The 22,430-nt window shown below is 40.4% G+C and overlaps 1 protein-coding gene across 1 annotated transcript in view; it reads right to left on the bottom strand.

Annotated features, from left to right (window-relative positions):
* Nucleotides 1-22,430, bottom strand: part of TEX15 (testis expressed 15, meiosis and synapsis associated) — a 66,207-nt gene that overhangs the window by 17,278 nt on the left and 26,499 nt on the right. Inside the window, exons 5-6 of the mRNA XM_024205147.1 lie at nucleotides 17,401-17,563; nucleotides 1,644-9,391 (exon numbers count right to left, since the gene is read on the bottom strand). Coding sequence (XP_024060915.1) covers nucleotides 1,644-9,391; nucleotides 17,401-17,563 — 7,911 coding nt within the window. The remainder of the gene's footprint in view (nucleotides 1-1,643; nucleotides 9,392-17,400; nucleotides 17,564-22,430) is intronic.

Here is a 22,430-nt window from a genome sequence, read left to right as displayed (position 1 = left end):
AACCCCTGTGCCCTGGCAGGGTAAGGATCAGCTGGTTGGCCACAGCAAGGCATTGCTCACCCTATGAAGCTCCTAAAAAGCTTGCCTTATAAATACAGCAGCTCCTGGACATGGCTTGATGCTTGCAGGGTTTCTCTGCTGTTGTGGGGAGGGGTAGAAGGCAGAGGAAGATGATTATAGAGATGCAGAACCGGAGAGGTCCCTCCGGCCTCGATGCTCAGTGACTCCCCAGCAGAAGAGGGGGAAAAGAGTTGGAAGATAAAGTGAGATCTCTACTGCACAAACAACAAATACATATTACCATTCTAGAAGATGAACCACCAACTTGTACCACTACTGGAGGCAGAATTTCTGGGGGAATGGGGGTTAGAATTGCAGCTCCCAGCAACAATTGATTGCTTTCCAATTCTACAACAGACACACACAGCCCATTCATTAAGAATAAAGTAGCAGCTGAACAGCAAACATAAGATACAGCTACTGTCTATCAAAGGTAGAGAGCAAGTGTGAGAAGTTGAGGGCAGAACTAGGCCACAACAGACTGACCTACAGTATAACAATGGTGCTGCAAACTTCCTTCGGGGTTTATAGGTCCCAACGTATTTTGCATCCGAAGAAGTGGGTATTCACCCACGAAAGCTCATGCTCCAATACGTCTGTTAGTCTATAAGGTGCCACAGGACTCTTTGCTGCTTTAACGTATTTTTAAAGATTTGATTTAAAGTATGCTATTAATAGGCAGCTAGAGGTTTACAGACATAAGGTGGTACAGAAATACACTTTTTGATGATTTATTGTTCACATTCAGATTTTCCACAGGTCTTAATGCAAGAGAAATATGAACACTGATATAAATATTAAAAAGTACTTTAGACACACAAAACAATAGTTGGATACCATTAAAATTAAAAGGATAATTTTTTTTAAATGGTATAAGAATGACTGAAGGATTTGAAAACATGCCTTATAGTGACAGACTCAAAAACACAATGTATTTTGCCTTCCAAAGAAAAGAGAGCATTCTATAAATGGCAATCAAGGAGCTTAGCGGATCCTCCCCACTTCCAGTGACACTAGGAAAGCAGGCATGTGAGATGCACTAGGCGTGGGATTTGTTTGCAGTTGAGGCTGGAAAGAAAGCTCGGGTGTTTATTTTGGTTTGTGCTCTAGTTTTTGAACTCTTGACTTTGCCAAGGCAGGGGATCATCATATTGGACTCTGTGCTTTGAGAGAGTCCTCAGGCAGCCTTCTAGCAGGCTGATGCTGATACAGCATTCTACAAGTGGGAAATTCAGATTTTTTAAAACGGACTCTCCCTTATCTAGTAAAAAAACATTTTATTTTGAGGGTGAAAGAAAAACAGCATTAGAGATGTATTAGCCCTAAAACACTGTTACAAACTAATGCCATTTCCTCATTGGTCAAAGACAGAACTGTCAGTTCTTTAAGATCAATTTAAGCCTTGGGAATAATATAGATGAGAGCGTTTACTTTTTTGCTCTAAATTCAAACTCAGAATCATTCATCTCCACAAAGCACAATCTGATGCACACCTCTGCCCTTAACTCAGTATCCGTATGTAACTAGCACTACAATTCTGTTTTAAAGATAAAGCATTTTGAAGTATTAAGGAATTATCTTACCTTTTGTTTTTTGCAGCTGGAAGGAGGAGAGCTTTCTGTATATTCAGGAGTGTCTCCATGTGAGGACACAAAACTAGGTCTTTTTTTCTGGGACTGAGAGCTAGCTTCGATGACATACCCTGGAGCTTGAGTTTCACAGACACTTTTTTTAGTTTTAGTCATGTCTCCCTTTCTTTTCAACTGGCAGGTCTTTCTCCAATTATTTAGCATCTGATATATCAGAAGAGAGAGGACTGATTTACCTTTTTTGGCACAAGCAAACTTCATATGCTCAATAGTTTTCATGATTTTCATAATATGAGCCATTTTTCCTAAATCTTTCCTAGCAGCCAACATTAAATTTTCAAGCAACAAAGAAAACTGGTTGTAGTTGTAGTCTAATTCAGTCACAGTGCTCCCATAGTTTACAGATATGGTATAAGGTACACACTCAACATACGTGAAGATAGAAGGCTTGGAATTTTGTATTAATTTTCTTGTTTCTGAAAGTTCTGAAAGTTCTCTGGTGAGAAGGTGAAGTGCATAAGAGCAGTTTATGGTTTCTGCATAGTTGCAAATAATGTCCAGCTCACTCTTAAGATCAGAGATGGCAGACTCTACAGTTTTACAAAGGTTGTCCATTGAATTATCTTTCAGAAATGAAAAGGAAGACATTTTCTTTTGGCAATGTGCCAATTCAGGAAGAAGCGATAAATCAAACCACAACAAGCTTCGAAATCTCTGTTCATCTGTTTTTCTTGCTATTGAATTTTTAAGGAAGTAAACTGTTTCATACATCATTAGTACTTCAATGTAAGTCTCAACAGCTTCAGGCTTTAAAATTACAGCATTAATGCCATCATTTTTCATTGTGTCTAACACATTTTGCTCTGTGATCAAGATTTTACTGACATCCTCCTCCTGCAAAATCTGAAAATACATTTTTAAGCTTTCTAAATGTTCTGTACATCTGAGCATTAGCTGCTGTAACTTCTTGAGGTCTGCAAACTGAGCTTCATCTAATATTTCTCCAACACAGCAAATATCAGGATGTGAAAGCAAAATAGTGAAGAAGTCAGAGTTTTCATCTCCATGTTTGCCTTTGTTTTCACAATATTTTGACTTTTCTGTATCATTTTTGTTCTCAGTAATATTGTTAGATTTTTCAGTTCTAAACTCTTCAGCCACATATTCATAAACTTCATACAGCTTGGAGAGAGCATCTTGGTTTATTTTGCACAGAAGTTGTTTTTTCTTATTGGGAGAGGCTTTATTTAACAACAGACGTCTGTCTTTCCAAACAAGACTTTTAGCAGCATCAAAAAATATATGCTCAAGGCCAAAGAGTGATGCTTTCATATTCATTGATTCACAGGCCTTTATAAAGTTTATCTTTGTAGAGATAATTTCCATTATAACCCACAGATGGTCCTCTTTTTCTGCATAGGCGTGAGCATCTGGAAGGTTCCTATACGTATTTATCAGTTCCACAGCACTTTTCCTTACAGTTTCCAAATCTTCTAAAGTATCTCCAAAGTTAACTCCACAAGTGAAAGGCACAGAGAGGAAAAAATCTAAGCAATCAGAATTATGTTGTATCACAGCTTCACTCTCATCAATCTCTCGTCTGAATTTCAAGAATGCATAGTAAGATTTGCTTTCCCACCTTGTTTTTTCAAAGAGCTCTAATAACTGTTTATGGTAGCTCTGTAGCTCACGAAAAACATTGTACTTCAGCCTTCTTTGGAAAGCTGGAAAGAAACTGGATTGTTGTTGATACCCTGACGGTCTGCCAAGCAGTTCCCCGTACAGTGAACCATCATACCAAAGCAAGCTTCGAAAAGTTGGCTCCCTTTCTAGAAAGCACTTTTTGTTTTCAATGAACTGAATTGTTTCCATTATCATTTGGAGTTCCACCAGTGAATCTACAGCATGTGATTTTAATTTGGATTTACAGTTATTCCATAGCTTTCTTTCAACCAGTAACTCTCGGGAAACCAAGATGTGCTTAAATGAGCACCCTTGCTTTTCTTCAAAAGCTTTAACAAATGAAGGAAGAAGGTTATCACAAACTGTAATCTGTTCCTGTAATATTTTCAGAGATGATGTTTCATCTGCTTTTTGTAAAATATTTGATATTTCAGTTATGAAAGCAAGAGATTTCAGTTCCGTCCCCACTGCTCTATGCTTGTTTTTACTATTGATGCCCTTACGTTTGTTAGGATGATCACCGAAGAGATTATCTGCATTCAGTTTAGTCACATGGGCTGTAAGATTCTGATGTGTTTTGCTTGGTGAGGCATCGTAAGTCCCAGTAATGCTTCGAATACCTTGTTTTGCCATGATTCCTGATTTCAACTCTGAGTTAATCTGGCGATCTTTGTTAGTGCTTTCTTTCCAATCTTCATTTCTTTTGACAAATTTCTTATCAATTGGCTTCCTTAAGACAGGTGCAGTGAAAGCACTGCTGTTGTTTGAAGAACTCTGAATGCATCTGTATTCCTTATTACAGCTAGAGTGACCTTCTCTGTGTGTTATACTCTTTTGTTCCAAAACGACCTTAGCAGAGGATCTCCCAGGTACATCTTTTACCAGATACAGATTTACAGGTGATTTCACTTTGCTTTCCACTAGCCCCGTTTCCTTTATTTTTGGAAATGTATTCTGTCCAACTTCCTGCGAAATGTACTGATTTGAAAATGGGGCCAGAGCATTGTATACTAAGGACATAGAAGATACATTCTTTAAATAGTTCTCTATCTCTATATTATTTTCTCTCTCATATAAAATTTTTGCCAGTGGTTCCAATTTGATAGTCTCGGTAACATGTGTCTCCTTTTCAGCTACTTTACTGTAATTACTCAGACAACGCATTTCTGAATTTGAAGTTTCTTTTCTGTCATAGCCTCTATCTTGCAGCTGGCCACTGAGAGGTACTGTTGGTGTTTCAAAAGAATGGGTCTCTAAAATTCTCTCAGATGAAATGTTTGAGCTCATTTTCAAAGATGCAGCTTTAGCACGAATAATTTCGTGGTCTAATGGAACTTGAGATACACTGGTCTCATGTTTTCCTCCTGCTGCAGGCATCTGCCTCATTGAGCCTGAAGAAAAGTTTCCAATACCAACACTCTGATTTGTGGAAATACCCCCACTGCCAGCAGAAAACATAGTCTCTTTTTCAGTAGAAAGAATACTGTCCAGGTTTTTGTGAGTAGCAGAGAGTGTGGAAACATCTTGCTTGTTGGTGTTTGCATTTGAACAGCTCTCTGCAGCTGTTTTTAATAGTGACGTATGTATGACAGCATTCATCTTTACATTAGTCTTACAAGCTCCATCTTTTCTTTTGTCTGTACAAAATCCTACAGAATCATCCCTTTCGACAGGCAAGCTCAAAGGTTTTGAGATATTTTTGTTGGTAAATGTATTTGCTTCAGGGATATGGTCTTGTCTTGTTACACTGCCACATCGTCCAGCAGTCCCTTGAACATGAATTTTAGATAAAACATTTACAAAAACCTTGTGTTCCTTATTAGTTCGTTTCATATCTTCTAGCCCAATGGCATCTAAACCTACAGAGTTTTCAGAGACTGTTTGAAGTTCCGTTATTCTTCTCGTATCTCTCACACTGTCACCCTCAAAAGCCAAATATGCCTTGCATGTAGCAGCTGAAAACTGACTACAAGTTACTGAAGAAGCCACAGTTAAGTCAGATTTGCAATGATGTATCTGACTTATAATATCTTTCAACACAACAGGTGCACAACCTGTAGTGGACCTTGCGTCCATGTCTTCCTCTGAAACCATTTCTCTCATTTTATCCCCTTTATTTTTAAACCTTTGTTTTATTGGCATACATGTAACTGTGTCACTTGCTTTCTTAAATGCTACAGTTCGTTTATTTCCCTTTATGTTACACTTTCTTTTCTGAGAAAAGTGAGCAGAAGAATACTTCCCAGTTGTCAAGGAACTATGACCTTCAAGATCACAGCTTTCCCATAAGTCGTTACATATTATTTCATAACATTTTGGTAAGCGACCCTTTTGTCTTTTCTCTCCAACTTTAGTTACAATTTTTAAAGATTTGAGAACTCTCCTCTGAGCTTTCCTTAAGTGAAACATAGCACCATCTATTTTTTTGGATAGACGCTTACTTTTGCATAAGGATGCTTCACTACAAAGAGTATTTAGAACATTTTTAATGTGTTTTTCAGACTGTGCAAGTGTTTTCATTCGTCCCTCAAATAATAAAGAAAACATTTCAGATGAATAGTGTTCTTTCTTTTTACCACAAAGTTTTGAGTTTCTGTATATAGGTGAGCGTGTTGAAGCTTTCTGAGGCCTCATTTTATTTGTTAGAGATTTATTATATGGATGTTTTCTCTTAACTTTTGATTGCACACCTTTTTTACTCTTAGATTCATTACTATTATCTTTTGGTTTTGTACCGTAAAAGCTACTTCCTTTATTCAATACATCAGAAACAGTAACAGGTGCAGTGAAAGTTTTGCTTTCTTTTTCAGGCATATGACTATCTGCCTCATGAACACAGATAGGTAGGCATGTTTCCATTTTATTTGTAGGATCCAAATTCTGCATATATTCTTCACTTCTTTGCTCTCCTGACAATTCCATATTGACTTCTAATCCTGGAGATTCAATTGCACATCTCCACATCTCTCTTGCAATTCCAATGTTGAGGGGGCTGACTCCTGGTTTAAGTATGTTGGTTATTGTAATTTGTAAGTCAGGCCACACAGTTGTACTTAGAGATTCTGTTTTATCTTCCTTTGTGCAAGATTTTCCCCCCAATGAACAATGATCTTCACTTTTCTCTAATATCTTCTGGCTAGTGTTTCCAAACAAACTTTCCCAGTCTATACGATCTGTCAAGTACTGATACAGTGAATCAACCTCCTCATCAGATCCACCTTCATGACTATGTGGATTTTGTGGTACTGAGAGAGATTCCTCATGCTGCTCCAGAGGAATTTCAATCTCACTTTCAAATTCCAAGCCCTGGAGAAAAACATCCTCACATTTCTCCTCTATCATCTGTTTAAATATTTCCTGCACACTATTTTCATGGCAAGAGGAGTTTTTCTCAGAAATATAGGTTTCCTCAGGTTGGGAACATCCTCTTTCTTTGTGTTCCACATTTCCAGAAGGTATGGATATGGTGGTGATTAGCAGAACAGCATTCTGCTCTTCCCATTTATGAGCCTCTGGCAGTGCTGCAGGTCTGCAAAACTCTGCTGTGGCAGACAGCTCTTCTGAGTCTCTTTTGTTATCTGGAATAATTCCCTTTTCCTTTATAAAGGTGGCAATATTTTCTGTTTCCATCAAATATGCTTCGGTTAATGCACATCCTTCTTCAAAAATTAAGTTTAAATCAGAAGCTGATCTTTTTAAATCCAGAAGATGAGGAGTGTCACAAACTTCCATCCAGATTCCTGGGACATTGCTAAATTCTTTTTCAAGTTGGCATGTATGCATTTGGTTGAAGTCATGAACATTTATATCGGTCCCCATTTCCTGATTACAGATCCAACTCTGCTCTTCATCTAAAAATGCAGCTCCAGAAGCATCACTCTCTTTGCTGTCCCTACAGAAATGTTTGTCTAATGACACTGGCTCATTTTCTCTACGGAAACATAAGCATTCTTTATTGAAGCAATCTCTCAATACTTTGTCCGTTCTGCAGATAGCATGAGACAAATATATCTGGTCATTCATTGTTTCTTTGATGGAAGAATTGCCTTTTACTTCTTTTGTAGCATCTTCTCTTTTACCTATGCAATTTTTGTTTGTAATTTCAGTTGCTGAATATATTAATTTATGGGCCTTTATAGGGCCTTCATCAACATTGGCTTTGTCAGAAAGCAAAGTGTCTTGAAGCTTACTTTGGTGAAAGGTTTCTTCACCAACGATTTGATCACTAGGAATAGATTCACAAGCAACGTGATGACAGACACACTTGTCCTCTTCCACTTTGGCATATTGTTTTCTCATATCATGTTTTAAAAGATGCATTCTTCCATGGACACCAATGTGTAAAGTATGATCTTGTGTATCAAAACCCTCACTATTAACTTCATAGTCTCTGTTTGAGGTCAAAGTATTTTCAGCACAGGTTAAGTAAGAATCTGTTGACCTGTTTCCTATTTCAGAAGTATAATTATTTTCTTGGAACTGGTTATGCATTTTCCCATTATATTCGGTCTTGCCTTCATGAGATTTAATACTTTCAGGATGTTGGATGCCTATGTTCATGCCTTTATCATCATGCAAAGACTGTTCAGGAGTATGTCTTTGATTATCCTCAAGTACTGTTAAATTAATAGATTGTGATTCCTGACATTTCTGCCCTCCTTTCACTGAGGCATATTTATCCCTGTTAGAATAGTTCGGTTGTGCTGAACCCTGCCCTTTATCATGTTTCTTAAGTGAGTAAAGACCATTACACACTTGATGGGAAATCTCAGATTTTTTATTTGCATTATTTTTGTTCTGTGCTACTGACATTTTGCCCCGCCTCCACGCATGAGACAGAGATGAGTGTGGCCTTTGTTCTTCTCTTTTTTCGAGGTCCTCTGCAGGTACTTTCTTTGAATTTTTGTTTTGACAATCTGCAGAGAAGGAAGAGAAAATATTCCCTACCACTGATGGCATATGGGGATTGGAACCCTTTTGAGATCTGGAATACAGACAGCTGCTTGAATCTGCAATGCTGTGAGGCATGGCTTCGGAGTGTGTGTTGCAGGCAAAGTTAGCAGGTAGCACTGATGAAACTGACTTTCCCATTGACACAGACTGGCACTTTTGATCAGGAGGAGGATCATTATGCCTTGACTTTTTAGTGAAACTTAAGTTCTTTTTGCTATCATGAACAGGTAAATGCTTTATATTGTTCTTATGAAGATTGGAACTTTTTTCTATGTAGCAGTGGTCTGCTTTGTTTTTCATGGACAAATTCTCCTGCAAGTTTATCTCAGGTTTTGTGTCCCCAAATGGAAAAGATGAACATTTCCTCAGTTGTTCTCCCATTGTAATCTGGGGTGTTTTCAAGTCTTTTCTATCACAGATATGGTTCTCATTTGCTGTGATATGCTTTTCTTCAATGACGGTTTTTGAAGCAGGATGTGTGTGAACATCCTGCAATGCAAATGGCTCCACTATTCCTTTAGGAAGTTTTGTTATGCTGCCAGCCACTTGCTTGTTTTCCACAGCGTGTTCTTTGTCTGCATTTAGTGTTGATTTAAACTCTTTTATGAAAGCTGCCTCTTTCCGTGATGCTTGCTCCACATGTCTCTGTCTAAGTTGACCACGTTTTGGGTCATTAAGCAGAGGAGGTTCTTCAGGCGAAGGTATATTTAAAGTGGCTGATATTTTCATTTCTGAGTTGAGATAGTCCGGCCCATTCTCAGGTGTTGAATTCCCATGAAAAACTGCCTCAGTGTTTTGTTTTCCTGGGTTTCCTTCTCTTTTCTTTAGTCTTGGATCCATAATGAGTCTTGACATAATTACAGAACTTGAGCCACTACTACTGTAGGCAGCAGAAACTGTGGTAAAATCATCATTTGAAATAATGCATTTTAGATTCACCATGTGGTCATTACTAATGCTTCCATTGGTATCTACAGCAGCCACAAGTGGAAGACTTGACTCATTTTCTTGCACTGGTGATGAATCCCACCTTCCATGTATGTTATGTTCCACTTGGGTATCATGGGCTCTGGCTACTGTACAGTTTTTCCATGAGCCTCGTCTTCCTGTGAAAGCAAGAAGAGAAAAGTGACAATACTCCAGAGCTAAGGCTGCAAGAACAATTTTGACCCATTTCTAACTTAAGAAAAGCCCAACCACTTTTAATCTGAATTTTTTTCATGTTCTGCCTAAAGCACAGGAGAATTCAAAATGGTTGTCAGTGAAGGGGATGGCTTTTTAACACCTACATAAAGACATGCCTTTTCTCATCCAGGCCCTTGTCATTTTGCATCTTTATTACTGCAACATTCTTTCCTTTGGCCTTGATACAAGCTTCGCTTTTATCCACTCAAAACACTGCTGTGCAAAGATCATTTCCCTTGTTCCTCGTTTTGATCATGTCAACACTTTTTTTGCATCCCTCCGTTGGCACCTTCTTTTCCATCACATCAAACACAAATTCCCTGTCTTCACTTCATGGCCCTTCATGGCCTACCCCCACTTTACTTCCCTCTTATCTGCTATCAGTGTATCCACTAACATCTCTTCTCTGCCAGTGATACTAGCCTCCATTACCCACTTGTTACATTTAAAACAAGCACCTTTGTGCTTTCTTCTGTTCTGCCAATCACACATGAGAGGAGCCCCCCATAAACACAGAATCACAGAAATGCAGAGCTGGAAGGGACCTTGAGAAGTCTTCCTGTCCAGCCCCATGTACTGGGACAGAACCAACTATACTTAATATTATTCCTGACAGGCGATTGTCTAAGCTGTTCTTTAAAACCTCCAAAGAGGGGGATTCAACAAACTCCCTTGGAAGTCCGCTCCAGAACTTAATTACCCGTAAAGTTAGAAGTTTCCTAACATTTAACCTAAATCTTCCTTGCTGCAGACTAAGCCCATTACTTTTTGTCCTACCTTCAGTGGATGTGGAGAACAATTGATCACAGTCCTCTTTATAACAGTCCTTAACACATTTGAAGACTTATCAGGTCCCCTCCTCAGCCTTCTTTTCTCAAGACAAACATGCCCAGTTTTTTAACCTTTCCTCATAGATCAGGTTTTCTAAACCTTTTATCATTTTTGTTGTTCTCCTCTGGACTTCCCCCAGTTTGTCCACCTCTTTCTTAAAGTGCGGTGCCCAAAATTGGACACAGTACTCTACCTGAGGCCTCACCAGTGCTGAGCAGAGCAGGACAATCACCTCCCATATCATACATATTTGTTAATACATCCAGAATGTCCGCCTTTTTTGCAACTGCATCACATTGTTGGCTCATATTCAATTTGTGATCCATGATAACCCCCAGATCCTTTTCAGCAGTACTACTGCCTTACCAGTTATTCCCCATTTTATATTTGTACACTGCTTCCCAGGATAGAGTCCCCCGACTCAGCATGCAAGAATGGCCTACATTATTTGTTCCTAGATGTATACACTGACATTTAGCCATATTAAAATGTATATATCATTTGCTTTGCACCCTGTTTACCAAGTGATCCAGATCGCACTGTGTCAGTGACCTTTCCTCTTCATTATTAACCACTCCCACAATTTTTGGGCCATCTGCAAACTTATCAGTGATGATTTTATGTTTTCTCCCAGGTCACTGATAAAAATGTTAAACAGTATAAGATCAAGAACCAATCAGTGTGGGACCCCACAAGAAACTCGCACATTTCACGATGATTCCCCATTCACAATTACATTTTGTGACCTATCAGTTAGCCAGGTTTTAATCCATTTGATGTGTGCCATATTCATTTTATATCTTTCTACTTTTTTAATCAAAATGTCATGTGGTACCAAGTCAAATGTCTTACAGAAGTCAAGTATAATTACATCAACACTATTACCTTTATCAACAAATTTATAATCTCATTCCCCCCCCCCAAAAAAAGATATCACATTAGTTTGACACAATCTATTTTCCATAAACACATGTTGATTGTGAAATCTCTATTATCCTCCTTTAATTCTCTATTAATCAAGTCCTATATCAGCCACTCCATTATCTTGCCCAGAATTCATGTCAGACTGACAAGTCTATGATTGCCTACGTCATTCCATTTACCCTTCCATTTTAAACATTGGCATAACATTCGCTTTCTTTTGGTCTTCTGGAATTTCACCAGTGTTCCAAAACTTATTGAAAATCAACATTAATGGTCCAGCAAACTCCTCATTCAGCTCTTTTATAAAGCTTAGATGCAAGTTATCTGCAGCGGCTGATTTAAAAATGTTTAACTTTAGTAGCTACTGTTTAACATCCTTCAGGAGATTTTTTGAGGGAGACTCATTGAACAAACTGCAACTCAGTTTAAGATACCACGGGTTACAAGCGGATGGAAGCTAGTTCTGTACATTCACACTTTCCTCTCCTGTTTTATATCTCTTTATACAATATCACTGATATTGGGGCAAAAGGCACCGCAGCACATGCCACTGAAAACAGCCTTACTGCATCTCTCCGCCTCAGTGATGCACCATCAAATCTCATCTGAAAACCTCTCTTTTCTCCTGTTCCTCTAGTAACCCAATTTCTCTCGCTCTGTTTATTAACTCTACACATTATTTAACTCTGCAGGGCATTCTGGAATATAGTTTGTATGAAAGAAGCTACACAAAATACAAATCCTACTGGATAATGCTTATCTTGTTCTCATATCCAGAACCGCGGTCCAGAGTTACTCCTCTTATTACTCTTTAAAGTAGATTCAGAGTTTTCTGTATATGACAGTCACCTGACTCAGCAAAAAACAGTCCAACCTGCCAAATCACAGAAAAAAACCTCTCTGTTTTGCAACATGTCAGATAGCATTTCTGCTTCCGCTTCTATCTACAGCCAAACATTTCTTACTGGGGCCAAAGCAAAATTGTTGAGCTGAACAGAGGGGCACTACTAAGGAAGATAAAACTGTTAAGATTGTAAAATGACCTAACAAATGTGAAAAAGCATAAAGTGAACAACATTAACACAATATGGTGCACACTCAAACTGATTTCAGAGGAGTATTAAGTACATCAGCAATTTTAAAACTTAACTTTTTTCTTTCTATCTGCGAAGGACAGACTAACCACAGGTCACAGATTACACCTACTCATAGTGATGCTCCAGAAGGCCCTGCTCTGACAGGGACATACGTATCATCAGTGGAGAGCACTGGAGAAGGAGTTCCCTACAGAAATATGGTAGTCCCCAGATTAAAAAAACTTTGATAATATTCTTACTTTGTGTTCCATAAAGCATGTGGTTCTCAACGAGGGGTACGTGTACCCCTGAGGGAATGCAAAGGTCTTCCAGGGGGCACATAAACTCATCTAGATATTTGCCTAGATTTACAGCAGGCTACATAAAAAGCACTAGCGAAGTCAGTACAAACTGAAATTTCATACCAGGACTTGTTTAGACTGCTCTATATACTATGCACTGAAATGTAAGTACACACTATTTATATTCCAACTGATTTATTTTATAATTATATGGTAAGAGTGAGAAAGTCAGCAATGTGTCAGTAATAGCGCGCTGTGACACTTGTTTTTTTATGTCTGATTTTGTAAGCATGTAGTTTTAAGCGAGTGGAAACTTGGGGTACGCAAGACAAATCCGACTCCTGAAAGGGGCACAATAGTCTGGAAAGATTGAGAGCTACTGCCATAAAGGTATCAAATAAGAGTATTAAAAATTGAAAGGAATACAATGGGCCCAATTCCCACTTACATCCATTAAATAACATTGTAATTCTATTGACTTTAATGGGGCTACTCCTGATTTACACGTATATGTATGTTATTTAAGAACCAAATCCAAGCTATTAACCACATACATTTTGATACCTTTATCCCTGCAGGTTGCTCTGGCCTCCAGTACTCTTCAAGAGTCGGTATGTCCGCACCATTAGCCCAGAGCGTCCTGCTGCAGCCAGTCCCCAGAGCACCACGAGACAATGGGAACACATCCCGACTCCCTGCATGCCGCAATGGCTCCCTGTCAATTGCTAGATCTAAATCAAAACCCTGAGCTTTAAGGGTTTGGGAAGCTGCCTCTCCCTGGGATCGCTTCGCTCTCTCCATTACAATGACCTGGTTGCACTCAACTGGACCACTGGAGTTATTAGCGATAAGCTTGGTATGTGGAAGCGGGGGTCAGAGACAACTGAGCAGCCAGCCCATTGTGGTAGAACTCCCACCAGACGTAGACTGACAACGGATCGCATCACATTTAGATCAAGATGTAAGACTCATCTTTTTGACAGGGTTTTTCCCAATACAAAACCAGGAGCAGTTTGCTAGGGACAGAAATGAAATTACAAAAATGAAAGAAGAACGATTTAAAAATAGCTTGAGGTAATAGAAGTGCACCCCAACAGCTTTTCCAAGAAAGGGAGGCAGAATGCAGCCCTGTGGACTACTTGTTCACATATGTAATTTTTGTCTGCATTAAGGTACCACTAAAGAGGTGCATTGCAGATAGAGATCACAATTAGCAGGAGCTAGGAATCTGTGGTGAGTCTGCATCTAATAATCCTGCAGAAAGAAAATGGGCAAATTTATGTTAACATATTGAATGTCCCTCTTACTGGGTTATTGAGCATGGAGCACATAACACTATTTTTAAAAGATCTGAAGATCACCTTTATATGCAGTAAATATGTTTTCTGTATCCTTTACGTCTTTAAAAAAAAATCACCGTGTTTACAGTCCTGCTGGAGAAAAGTCCTCAATTGTCACCAGTCACTGATCAGTGAACCCAGTTAGGTCCCCCTTCTCCTCATCGCCACATAAGTTTATAGCTTAAAATTATAGGCAAAAAAGTGCACCTCCATTATATTTGAAGGCAAATTCGGCCCTTACATATGCATGCACAACTCCCATCAATTGCAATGGGAGTTTGTAGTGGGGCGGCTGCCCCACTCCAATAGGCAGGGGTTAAAAGCAGCCCTGGAGAGGGCTGCGGCTGGGAAAGGCAGTGAGGGCAGCTCAGTGAATAGCTGACCAGAGGTGTGGCCAGCTCAATCAGGGCCCAGCTGGCCCTGATAAGAAGGCTGGAGGGCCAGGAGTTGTAGGAGTCTCTGGAGTGAGAAGGGCCTAGCTACCTGGGAGCACAAGGTACCTGAAGCCGAGCAGGGCTGGAGAAGGGCAAGAGGAGCTGGGGAGCTCCAGCCTGGTAAACCCCCAGGCTGCAGGCCTTGGTGAAGGCCTATAAAGGTACTGGGGCTACAGAGATACAGCCTGGGAATAGGCAGAGGCAGCGGGTCCTAGCCCCTTGCCAATGATGAGTGGCCATGACAGACTGCAGTCTGCCCCAGGGAACGAGGGCTAGATGATGACTGGCAGTAGCCACTGAGGATGGTGGGTATAGAGGGTTGGGGGTTCCCCTGGGAGGGGAGACCCAGAGTAAGGGGGTACTGCTGGGAGAGAACCCTGAGGAAAGGGGCACCAGGGTCCGGGAGGGACACGGGGCCTAAGGCAGGTGAGACACCGGCCAGAAGGAGATGCTCCGGAGCTGGGAGTTGAGCTAATTCCCAAGATGACCAGCAGGAGGCGCCGTGCCGGTGAATCTCACCTTGCTTCAGAGTTGTATGTAAGGCCTGGTCCACACTAACCCCCCACTTCGAACTAAGGTACGCAAATTCAGCTACGTTAATAACGTAGCTGAATTCGAAGTACCTTAGTTCGAACTTACCGCGAGTCCAGACGCGGCAGGCAGGCTCCCCCGTCGATGCCGCGTACTCCTCTCGCCGAGCTGGAGTACCGGTGTCGACAGCGAGCACTTCCGGGATCGATTTATCGCATCTAGACAAGACGTGATAAATCGATCCCAGAAGATCGATTGCTTACGGCCGGACCAGGATGTAAGTGTAGACCTGCCCTAAGTGTCTAATGGTTCACTTTGGTTCTTATGTTGTACACTTAAGCAAGTAATTTCTTGACAATAGCAGTCTTGCTCTCTACAATGTTTATTCTTGCAATTACCATGTACAGTTATGCATCGAACTCCAAAAGCAGTTACTGCTTTGGTCAGAGGTTTTGTTAATCTCTTCTATAAAACAATAAAGGATTCAACATCAAATATCAGTGACTCAATACTCAACCAAAGATGGATCCCCTCCGCACTTTGGGTTACATTCGTAAACAAACTTAAGTGCAATGATGCTGAGTATTGCCAGGCCTAACTTTCAGGCACCTAGAAAATCAGTGGGATTCACAAAGCCTGAGTGCAGGACTAGGCTCCGTATACAATGAATGGGGAGAGATGGGGGATTCAGAATGGGACACACAAAGGCCAGCACGCTTGGCAGCTCCTGGTCTAAGCCAGCCAGTGGGAGATGCCAACCCCTGCCCCACTAACAAAGACAGGTACCTAAGTCTGGGCGGCAGGGTAGTGCCTCCCTCTGCTTGGGACTCAGTTGCAAACCCTCTCTTGGTGTTAGGTGCCCACACTGTTGGAAAAGGAGCTCCCTCGTTATTTTTAGGCCGGTGGTTTGGGTACTCACTTGAGATGTCTGAGAACCACGGTTCAAGTCCCCCCTCCACCTGAGAAGGGATTTGAACAAGAATCTGCCACGGACAGGGGAGTGCTCTAACCACTGGGTTATGGGGTATTTTGATGTGGCACTCCCTCGGTCTCTCCTGTTGAAGCTGTTGCACGCTAGATAAAGAGTCACCAGAGCAGGTGGACTGGATCCTGGTACTCCCACATGAGTACACTAACCACTAGCCTAGTTTTGAAGCTGTACCACGGTGGATAAATAATGAAAGATGCACTGGGCACTCACATGAGAGGTGACGGATCCCTTCTTCCCCACATTTGGAGGTGGGGACTTAAACGGGGGGTCTTCTACATCTCAGGTGAATACCCTAACCATCGCCTGATGTTTAGTGTAAGCTTCTCTGTAGGGGCTTCCCACTCCAGTAGGCAAGGTCTGAGCACACTTACTGGATCGGGCTCCACAGGTGAGTTAGGTGGAGGAACACCTGTCTTCCCCTGGTTCACACATCACTCTGGCCCTTCAGCATTCACTCAAAGGCTGAAAACGCAGGCGTTTGGGGAACTTTCACTACGAAAATTAAGATGCCAAGAGAGTTTAGGTGTCTACCAGGGTTCAGGCAGCTGAGTGGGAGCTTTGTGAGTGGCAGTTATGCACCTAATCTAGCCCGTGGAAGGAAAGATCTCTCAACTGGCTTCTTTTCTTTTCCCTTTTGATTATTTTCCAGAGTAATTCCAGAGTCCAGGGTCTCAGATCCAAGTGAAAGATAATCATGAGTAACACAAAAGCATCTCAGCAGAGAATCATAAAGGAAATCAGCCAAAATACATGACAGGCACAGGAGAATCCCCCAGTGGAAACATACTTTTGAAAACAAATCTTTTTACATTAACCTCCAAATTTCAGAAACAGTTTTCACCTCGGCTTCCTCCATTCTTTACAGCAAATACCATTTCACTTAACTTTAAGATCTTTTACATATTTTGGATATTTAACATTAAATATTTTATGATGCTTCCATTTATCTGAACAGCAACTTGAATTTTTAACTCTTAGAAGTCTCTCTCTAACTTCAATCCAAGCTGTTAAAGAATAGGCAGCAGCATCTCTTATAAAGACAATAAATCAATATTTGCTATGACAAAAGCAATAAAAATTAAGTTTACTTATTTGTAGCTAAAGCACTTGGAATAGATTTCCTCCTCCAACCAACACTTAAGTCTCAAGGCAAAATCCTAGCCTGTCTTGTGCAGGAACAGTGGAATACTACGGCTGAGCACTGCTCTCAGAATTAGGCAACTGCCCTGGATAACATATGCAGCAGCCCTCCAGGGACCTGAAGGGAAGCACTCCCTTCTCCTCTGCATACTTGCTGCCATCAGTAGCTGGAACTGGGAGAAACATATTGTTCCATATAGAAGTGGTAGCGCGGAGTGCTGCAAAGCATAATTTTGACATTAGGGGGTGAGATATCCATTGTGGAGGGAGAACAATGATAACATAAAGCTGTTTAGAGAATTAGCTCCCCAATGCACTTTTAACATCCTACAGTTACTACATGTAGCTAAATGAATCTTACCAGAATACTTAGGAAATCCTTTAGACAGAAACCTCACAGATGTTATAAGAGGGTCAGTTCCCAGCTTCTGGCCAACAAATCTTACTGTTACTACTGCATATGGAAGGCATTGCCTAGGCTTATCCACTGGTTTTGAGTGTATATTGTATTCATAGAAATAAACCTGTAATTTAAAGAAAGAAGAAGAAGAAGGTCACAAAAGTAAGTGGTTTGTTTTATCAACAGCTAAAACTGCATGAACTCTGGCATTTTATTACAGAACATGGGACTGGCCCTACTGGGTCACATCAGTGGTCTATTTAGACCAGTATCCAGTCTTTCAACAGTGGCCAATGCCAGATGCTTCAGAAGAAATGAACAGAACACAGCAATCATGGAGTCATCTATCCCCTATTATCCATTCCCAGCTTCTGGCAAACAGAGGCTATGGACACTCAGAGCAAGGGGGTGCATTCCTGACCATCATGGCTAACAGCCATTGCTGGAGTTATCCTCCATGAATTTATCTACTTCTTTTTTGAACCCTGTTATAGTCTTGGCCTTCACAACATTCCCGGCAATGAGTTCCACAGGGTAACTGTGTGTTGTATGAAGAAGTACTTCCTTTTGCGTGTTTAAAACCTTCTGCCTATTAATTTCATTAGGTGACCCCTTGTTCTTGCATTCTATGAAGGAATAAATAACATTTCCTTATTTCTCTTTCTACCCACCAGGCAAGATTTTATAGACCTATATCAGATCCCCGCTTAGTCATCTCTTTTTCAAGATGAAAAAACCCAGTCTTGTTAATCTCTCCTCATATGGAAACTGTTCCATACCCCTAATCATTTTTGTTGCCCTTCATTGTACCTTTTCCAATTCTAATAACTTTTTTGAGGTAGAGCGACCAGAACTGCAGGCAGTATTCAAGGTGTGGGCGTACCATGGATTTATATAAAGGCATTATATTTTCTGTAGTATCTATTCCTTTCCTAATGGTTCCTAACATTGTTAGCGTTTTTGACTACTGCTGCACATTGAGTGGATGTTTTCAGAAAACTATCTACAATGACTCCAAGATCTCTCTCGAGTTGTAACATCTAATTTAGACCCCATCATTTTCTTTGTATAGTTGGGATTATGTTTTCCAATGTGCAATACTTTTGTGATGGGGCAAGGCCAGATGGCTACAGTAAAGTAGTGAGGAACAGGTATGTTAGCCCCAGGCTAAACAAATCCCTGGTACCATGGTAACCAAATGGCAGTTGCTCCAGGTTAATCAAGACACCTGGGGCCAATTAAGATCCTTCTAGAAGGCAGGAGAGACAGCTAGATTGATTGGGACACCTGAAGCCAATCAAGGACTGGCTGGAACTAGTTAAAAGCCTCCCAGTTAGTCAGTGTGGTGTGGGTGCCAGGAGCTATAGGAGGGAGCTGTGCTGTTGGAGGAATGAAGTAGTATGAATCCATATCAGGTGCAAGGAAGGAGGCCCTGAGGTAATTGTGAAGAAGATATTGAGTGGGGGCTGCTGTGGGGAAGTAGCCCAGGGAATTCTACATGCCCTATTTCCAAAAAGTCAGCTTCCATAGCTGCTAAGTTTAGGGTCCCTGGGCTGGAGCCTGGAGTAGAGAGGGTGGGCCTGGGCTTCTCCCCCCCCCCCGATTAATCACTGATACTGGGAGACAACAGAGACTGTGTGAGGGAGGGTTGTTTCTCCTCACCTCCCTGGCTGGCTTATGATGAAAATGGCTCAGTAGACTGTGACCCTTGCCTCTAGAGAGAGAAGGGCTATGTGGAGGGTCACAGTGAGCCTCTGAAGCTAGCAAAATCCGTCAGGAAATGCAGGACCCACGGAGTCAAGGACAGAACTTTGTCACACTTTGTATTTATCAACATTGAATTTCATCTGCCATTTTCTTGCCCAGTCACCCAGTTTTGTGAGATCCCTTTGTAGCCCTTCACAGTCTGCTTTGGACTTAACTATTTTGAGTAATTTTGTATTACAGTACTATAATCCCTGCAAAACCTCTTCTAAAAATGTTAATCTCAGAGTGAATTAAAAACAAGATTTTTAAAAAATTAAATCGTGTTTAAACTAGATTTATTTTATTTTCGTGTTGCTAGTTCTTTCTTCCCACTTTCTAGTTTTAGATCACTAAAGTGGATCTTCTGCACCTGTTTCTTTAATTAGTTTCCTAATGATTGGTAGAATCGGTTTCACAGTTGTTGTTTTATTAGCCACTCTCACACATAAAATGTTCATCCATATTGAAAATGAGAAACCCAGCTCCTCATTAACATCCTTATTGTGAGATTGCCACAAACTTACACACAAAACTGACGAGTCAATAGCCTGTGCTACATTTTCAACCAACAACACTTTCCAACGTACTGAACTTCTACACATCAAAAAAGCTTTGACTGGGCTATAGTACACCAGTGCTTTTGAAAATCCCACCCGTAGGTGCTTAACTTTAAGCTCCAATTTTTAAACATGTTGGCCTTTGTGTATAAAAAAGTTCCTATTAACTTTGTTAATGTCTTCAAGGTTTAAACAAAGAAGTTAATTACATGTTGTTAACACTGAAGCAATTGTGTTTGAAGTGACAAGGATTTTGTGTCACTAAAATGAAAGATGTTAGACCAAGACCAAGCATGTGGACCAAGGGGATCCAGTGGATATAGTGTACCTAGATTTTCAGAAAGCCTTTGACAAGGTCCCTCGCCAAAGGCTCTTACGCAAAGTAAGCAGTCATGGGATAAGAGGGAAGATTCTCTCATGGATTGGTAAATGGCTAAAAGATAGGACACAAAGGGTAGGAATAAATAGTCAGTTTTCAGAATGGAGAGAGGTAAATAGTGGTGTCCTCCAAGGTTCTGTTCTGGGACCAGTCCTATTTAACATATTCACAAATGATCTGGAAAAAGGGGTAAACAGTGAGGTGGCAAAATTTGCAGATGATACAAAATTACTAAAGATAGTAAAGCCCCAGGCAGACTGCGAAGGGCTACAAAAGGATCTCTCAAAACTGGGTGACTGGGCAACAAAATGGCAGATGAAATTTAATGTTGATAAAGTAATGCACATTGGAAAGCATAATCCCAACTATTCATATAAAATGATGGGTCTAAATTAGCTGTTACCACTCAAGAAAGAGATCTTGGAGTCATTGTGGATAGTTCTCTGAAAACATCCACTCAATGTGCAGCAGCAGTCAAAAAAGCAAACCGAATTCTGGGAATAATTAAGAAAGGGATAGATAATAGGACAGAAAATATCATGTTGTCTCTATATAAGTCCATGGTACGCCCACATCTTGAATACTGTGTGCAGATGTGGTCGCCCCATCTCAAAAAAGATATATTGGAAAAGGTTCAGAAAAGGGCAACAATATGAGTAGGGATATGGAATGGCTTCCATATGAGGAGAGATTACTAAGACTGGGACTTTTCAGCTTGGAAAAGAGACGGCTAAGGGGAGATATGATTGAGGTCTATAAAATCATGACTGGTGTAGAGAAAGTAGATAAGGAAGTGTTGTTTACTACTTCTCATAACACAAGAACTAGGGGTCACCAAACAAAATTAATAGGCAGCAGGTTTAAGACAAATAAAGGAAGTATATTTTTACACAATGCACAGTCAATCTGTGGAACTCCTTGCCAGAGGACGTTGTGAAGGCCAAGACCATAACAGGGTTCAAAGAAGAATTAGATAAATTCATGGAGGATAGGTTCATCAATGGGTATTAGCCAGGATGGACAGGAATGGTGCCCCTGGCCTCTGTTTGCCAGAGCTAGGAATGAGTGACAGGGGATGGATCACTTGATGATTACCTGCTTCTGTTCATTCCCTCTGGGGCACCTGGCACTGGCAATGTCGAAAGACAGGATACTGGGCTAGATGAACCTTTGGTTTGACACAGTAGGGCCATTCTTATGTTTTTATGTTCTTATGTTAATAAAAATACAACAATAGCCCCTGATGTTAAGCACACAAGTCATCCCATTTAAATTAATGGACTATTCATGTATGTAAAGTTACATACCTGCTTAAGTGTTTGCAGGATCAGGGCCTCAATTTTGCATATCTTGTATTTTGCCTACAGCACTTTTGTGAAATTCATATAAGATGCCCTACCAAATATGGTATTTCAAAAACAATAATTCATCGTTACATTTTAATCTGAAGCTACAATAGCACAATTTTTCAAAACTGATTTTACAACGCCTCAACATGATTTAAATCAGTGATTTAATCACCTTGATTTAAACTGTTCCACCCTGATCTCAAATCCATTATGCTGAAAATTTAAGGGTGAGGGGGCAGATGGAAGGGAAACAATCTTTTTAAAAGATGAGTACTATTATTCAAATTTAAAAGATAAATATCTTCATTATAAAGTTGTCCAACCAAATATAAATCTAATTTTGATCACATTATGTATAAAAAAAATTTATTGAGCAGTAAACAAAACTGTCTGCAAATATTGAAATCCGTACATGCGTCATATGTATACTCACAATGCATTATTCAACTAAACAAATTAAGAGGTTGGAGTTTAGGTTGTATGTTGCAGCAATTGTCAGTTCTTGGATATATGCAATAGTACTACTGGAATGGAAAGTGTGTTAGAGATACTATTAGCATATTGGTGTGGTTGAGTTATTGTGATGGTGTGCTGAGTGGACACAACACAATACGTTCAACTGTCATTACATTGTGGAAGGAAATTGTTGTAAATAATATTATTAATAAACTTCAGAAGTAGGCTATGCTACGCATTTTGCTAGAATCTGGAGAGGAGAAAGTTTTCAAGTCTGAGAATTCAGTAATTTATATGCTACAGGGATCTGAAGAGAGGTTAGATTTAGAGTCATTGAGTTTAAGGCCAGAAGGGACCACCAGATCCTCTAGTCGGACCTCCTGTATATCACAGACCACCAACACCACCCAGCTACCAAAATTAGACCAAAGTATCACAGCCCACAGAAGACTAGACTATTATGTGCCACAGGCAGAGATTTTAAGGGGTTGAGGTGTACCAGAG

This window comes from Terrapene carolina, unplaced genomic scaffold, assembly GCF_002925995.2.
Source record: "Terrapene carolina triunguis isolate 2854851 unplaced genomic scaffold, T_m_triunguis-2.0 Scaffold136, whole genome shotgun sequence".
Classification (NCBI taxonomy): domain Eukaryota; kingdom Metazoa; phylum Chordata; order Testudines; family Emydidae; genus Terrapene; species Terrapene triunguis.
Note: the sequence above shows the minus strand (reverse complement) of the source record. Positions and strands in the feature narration are given on the sequence as shown.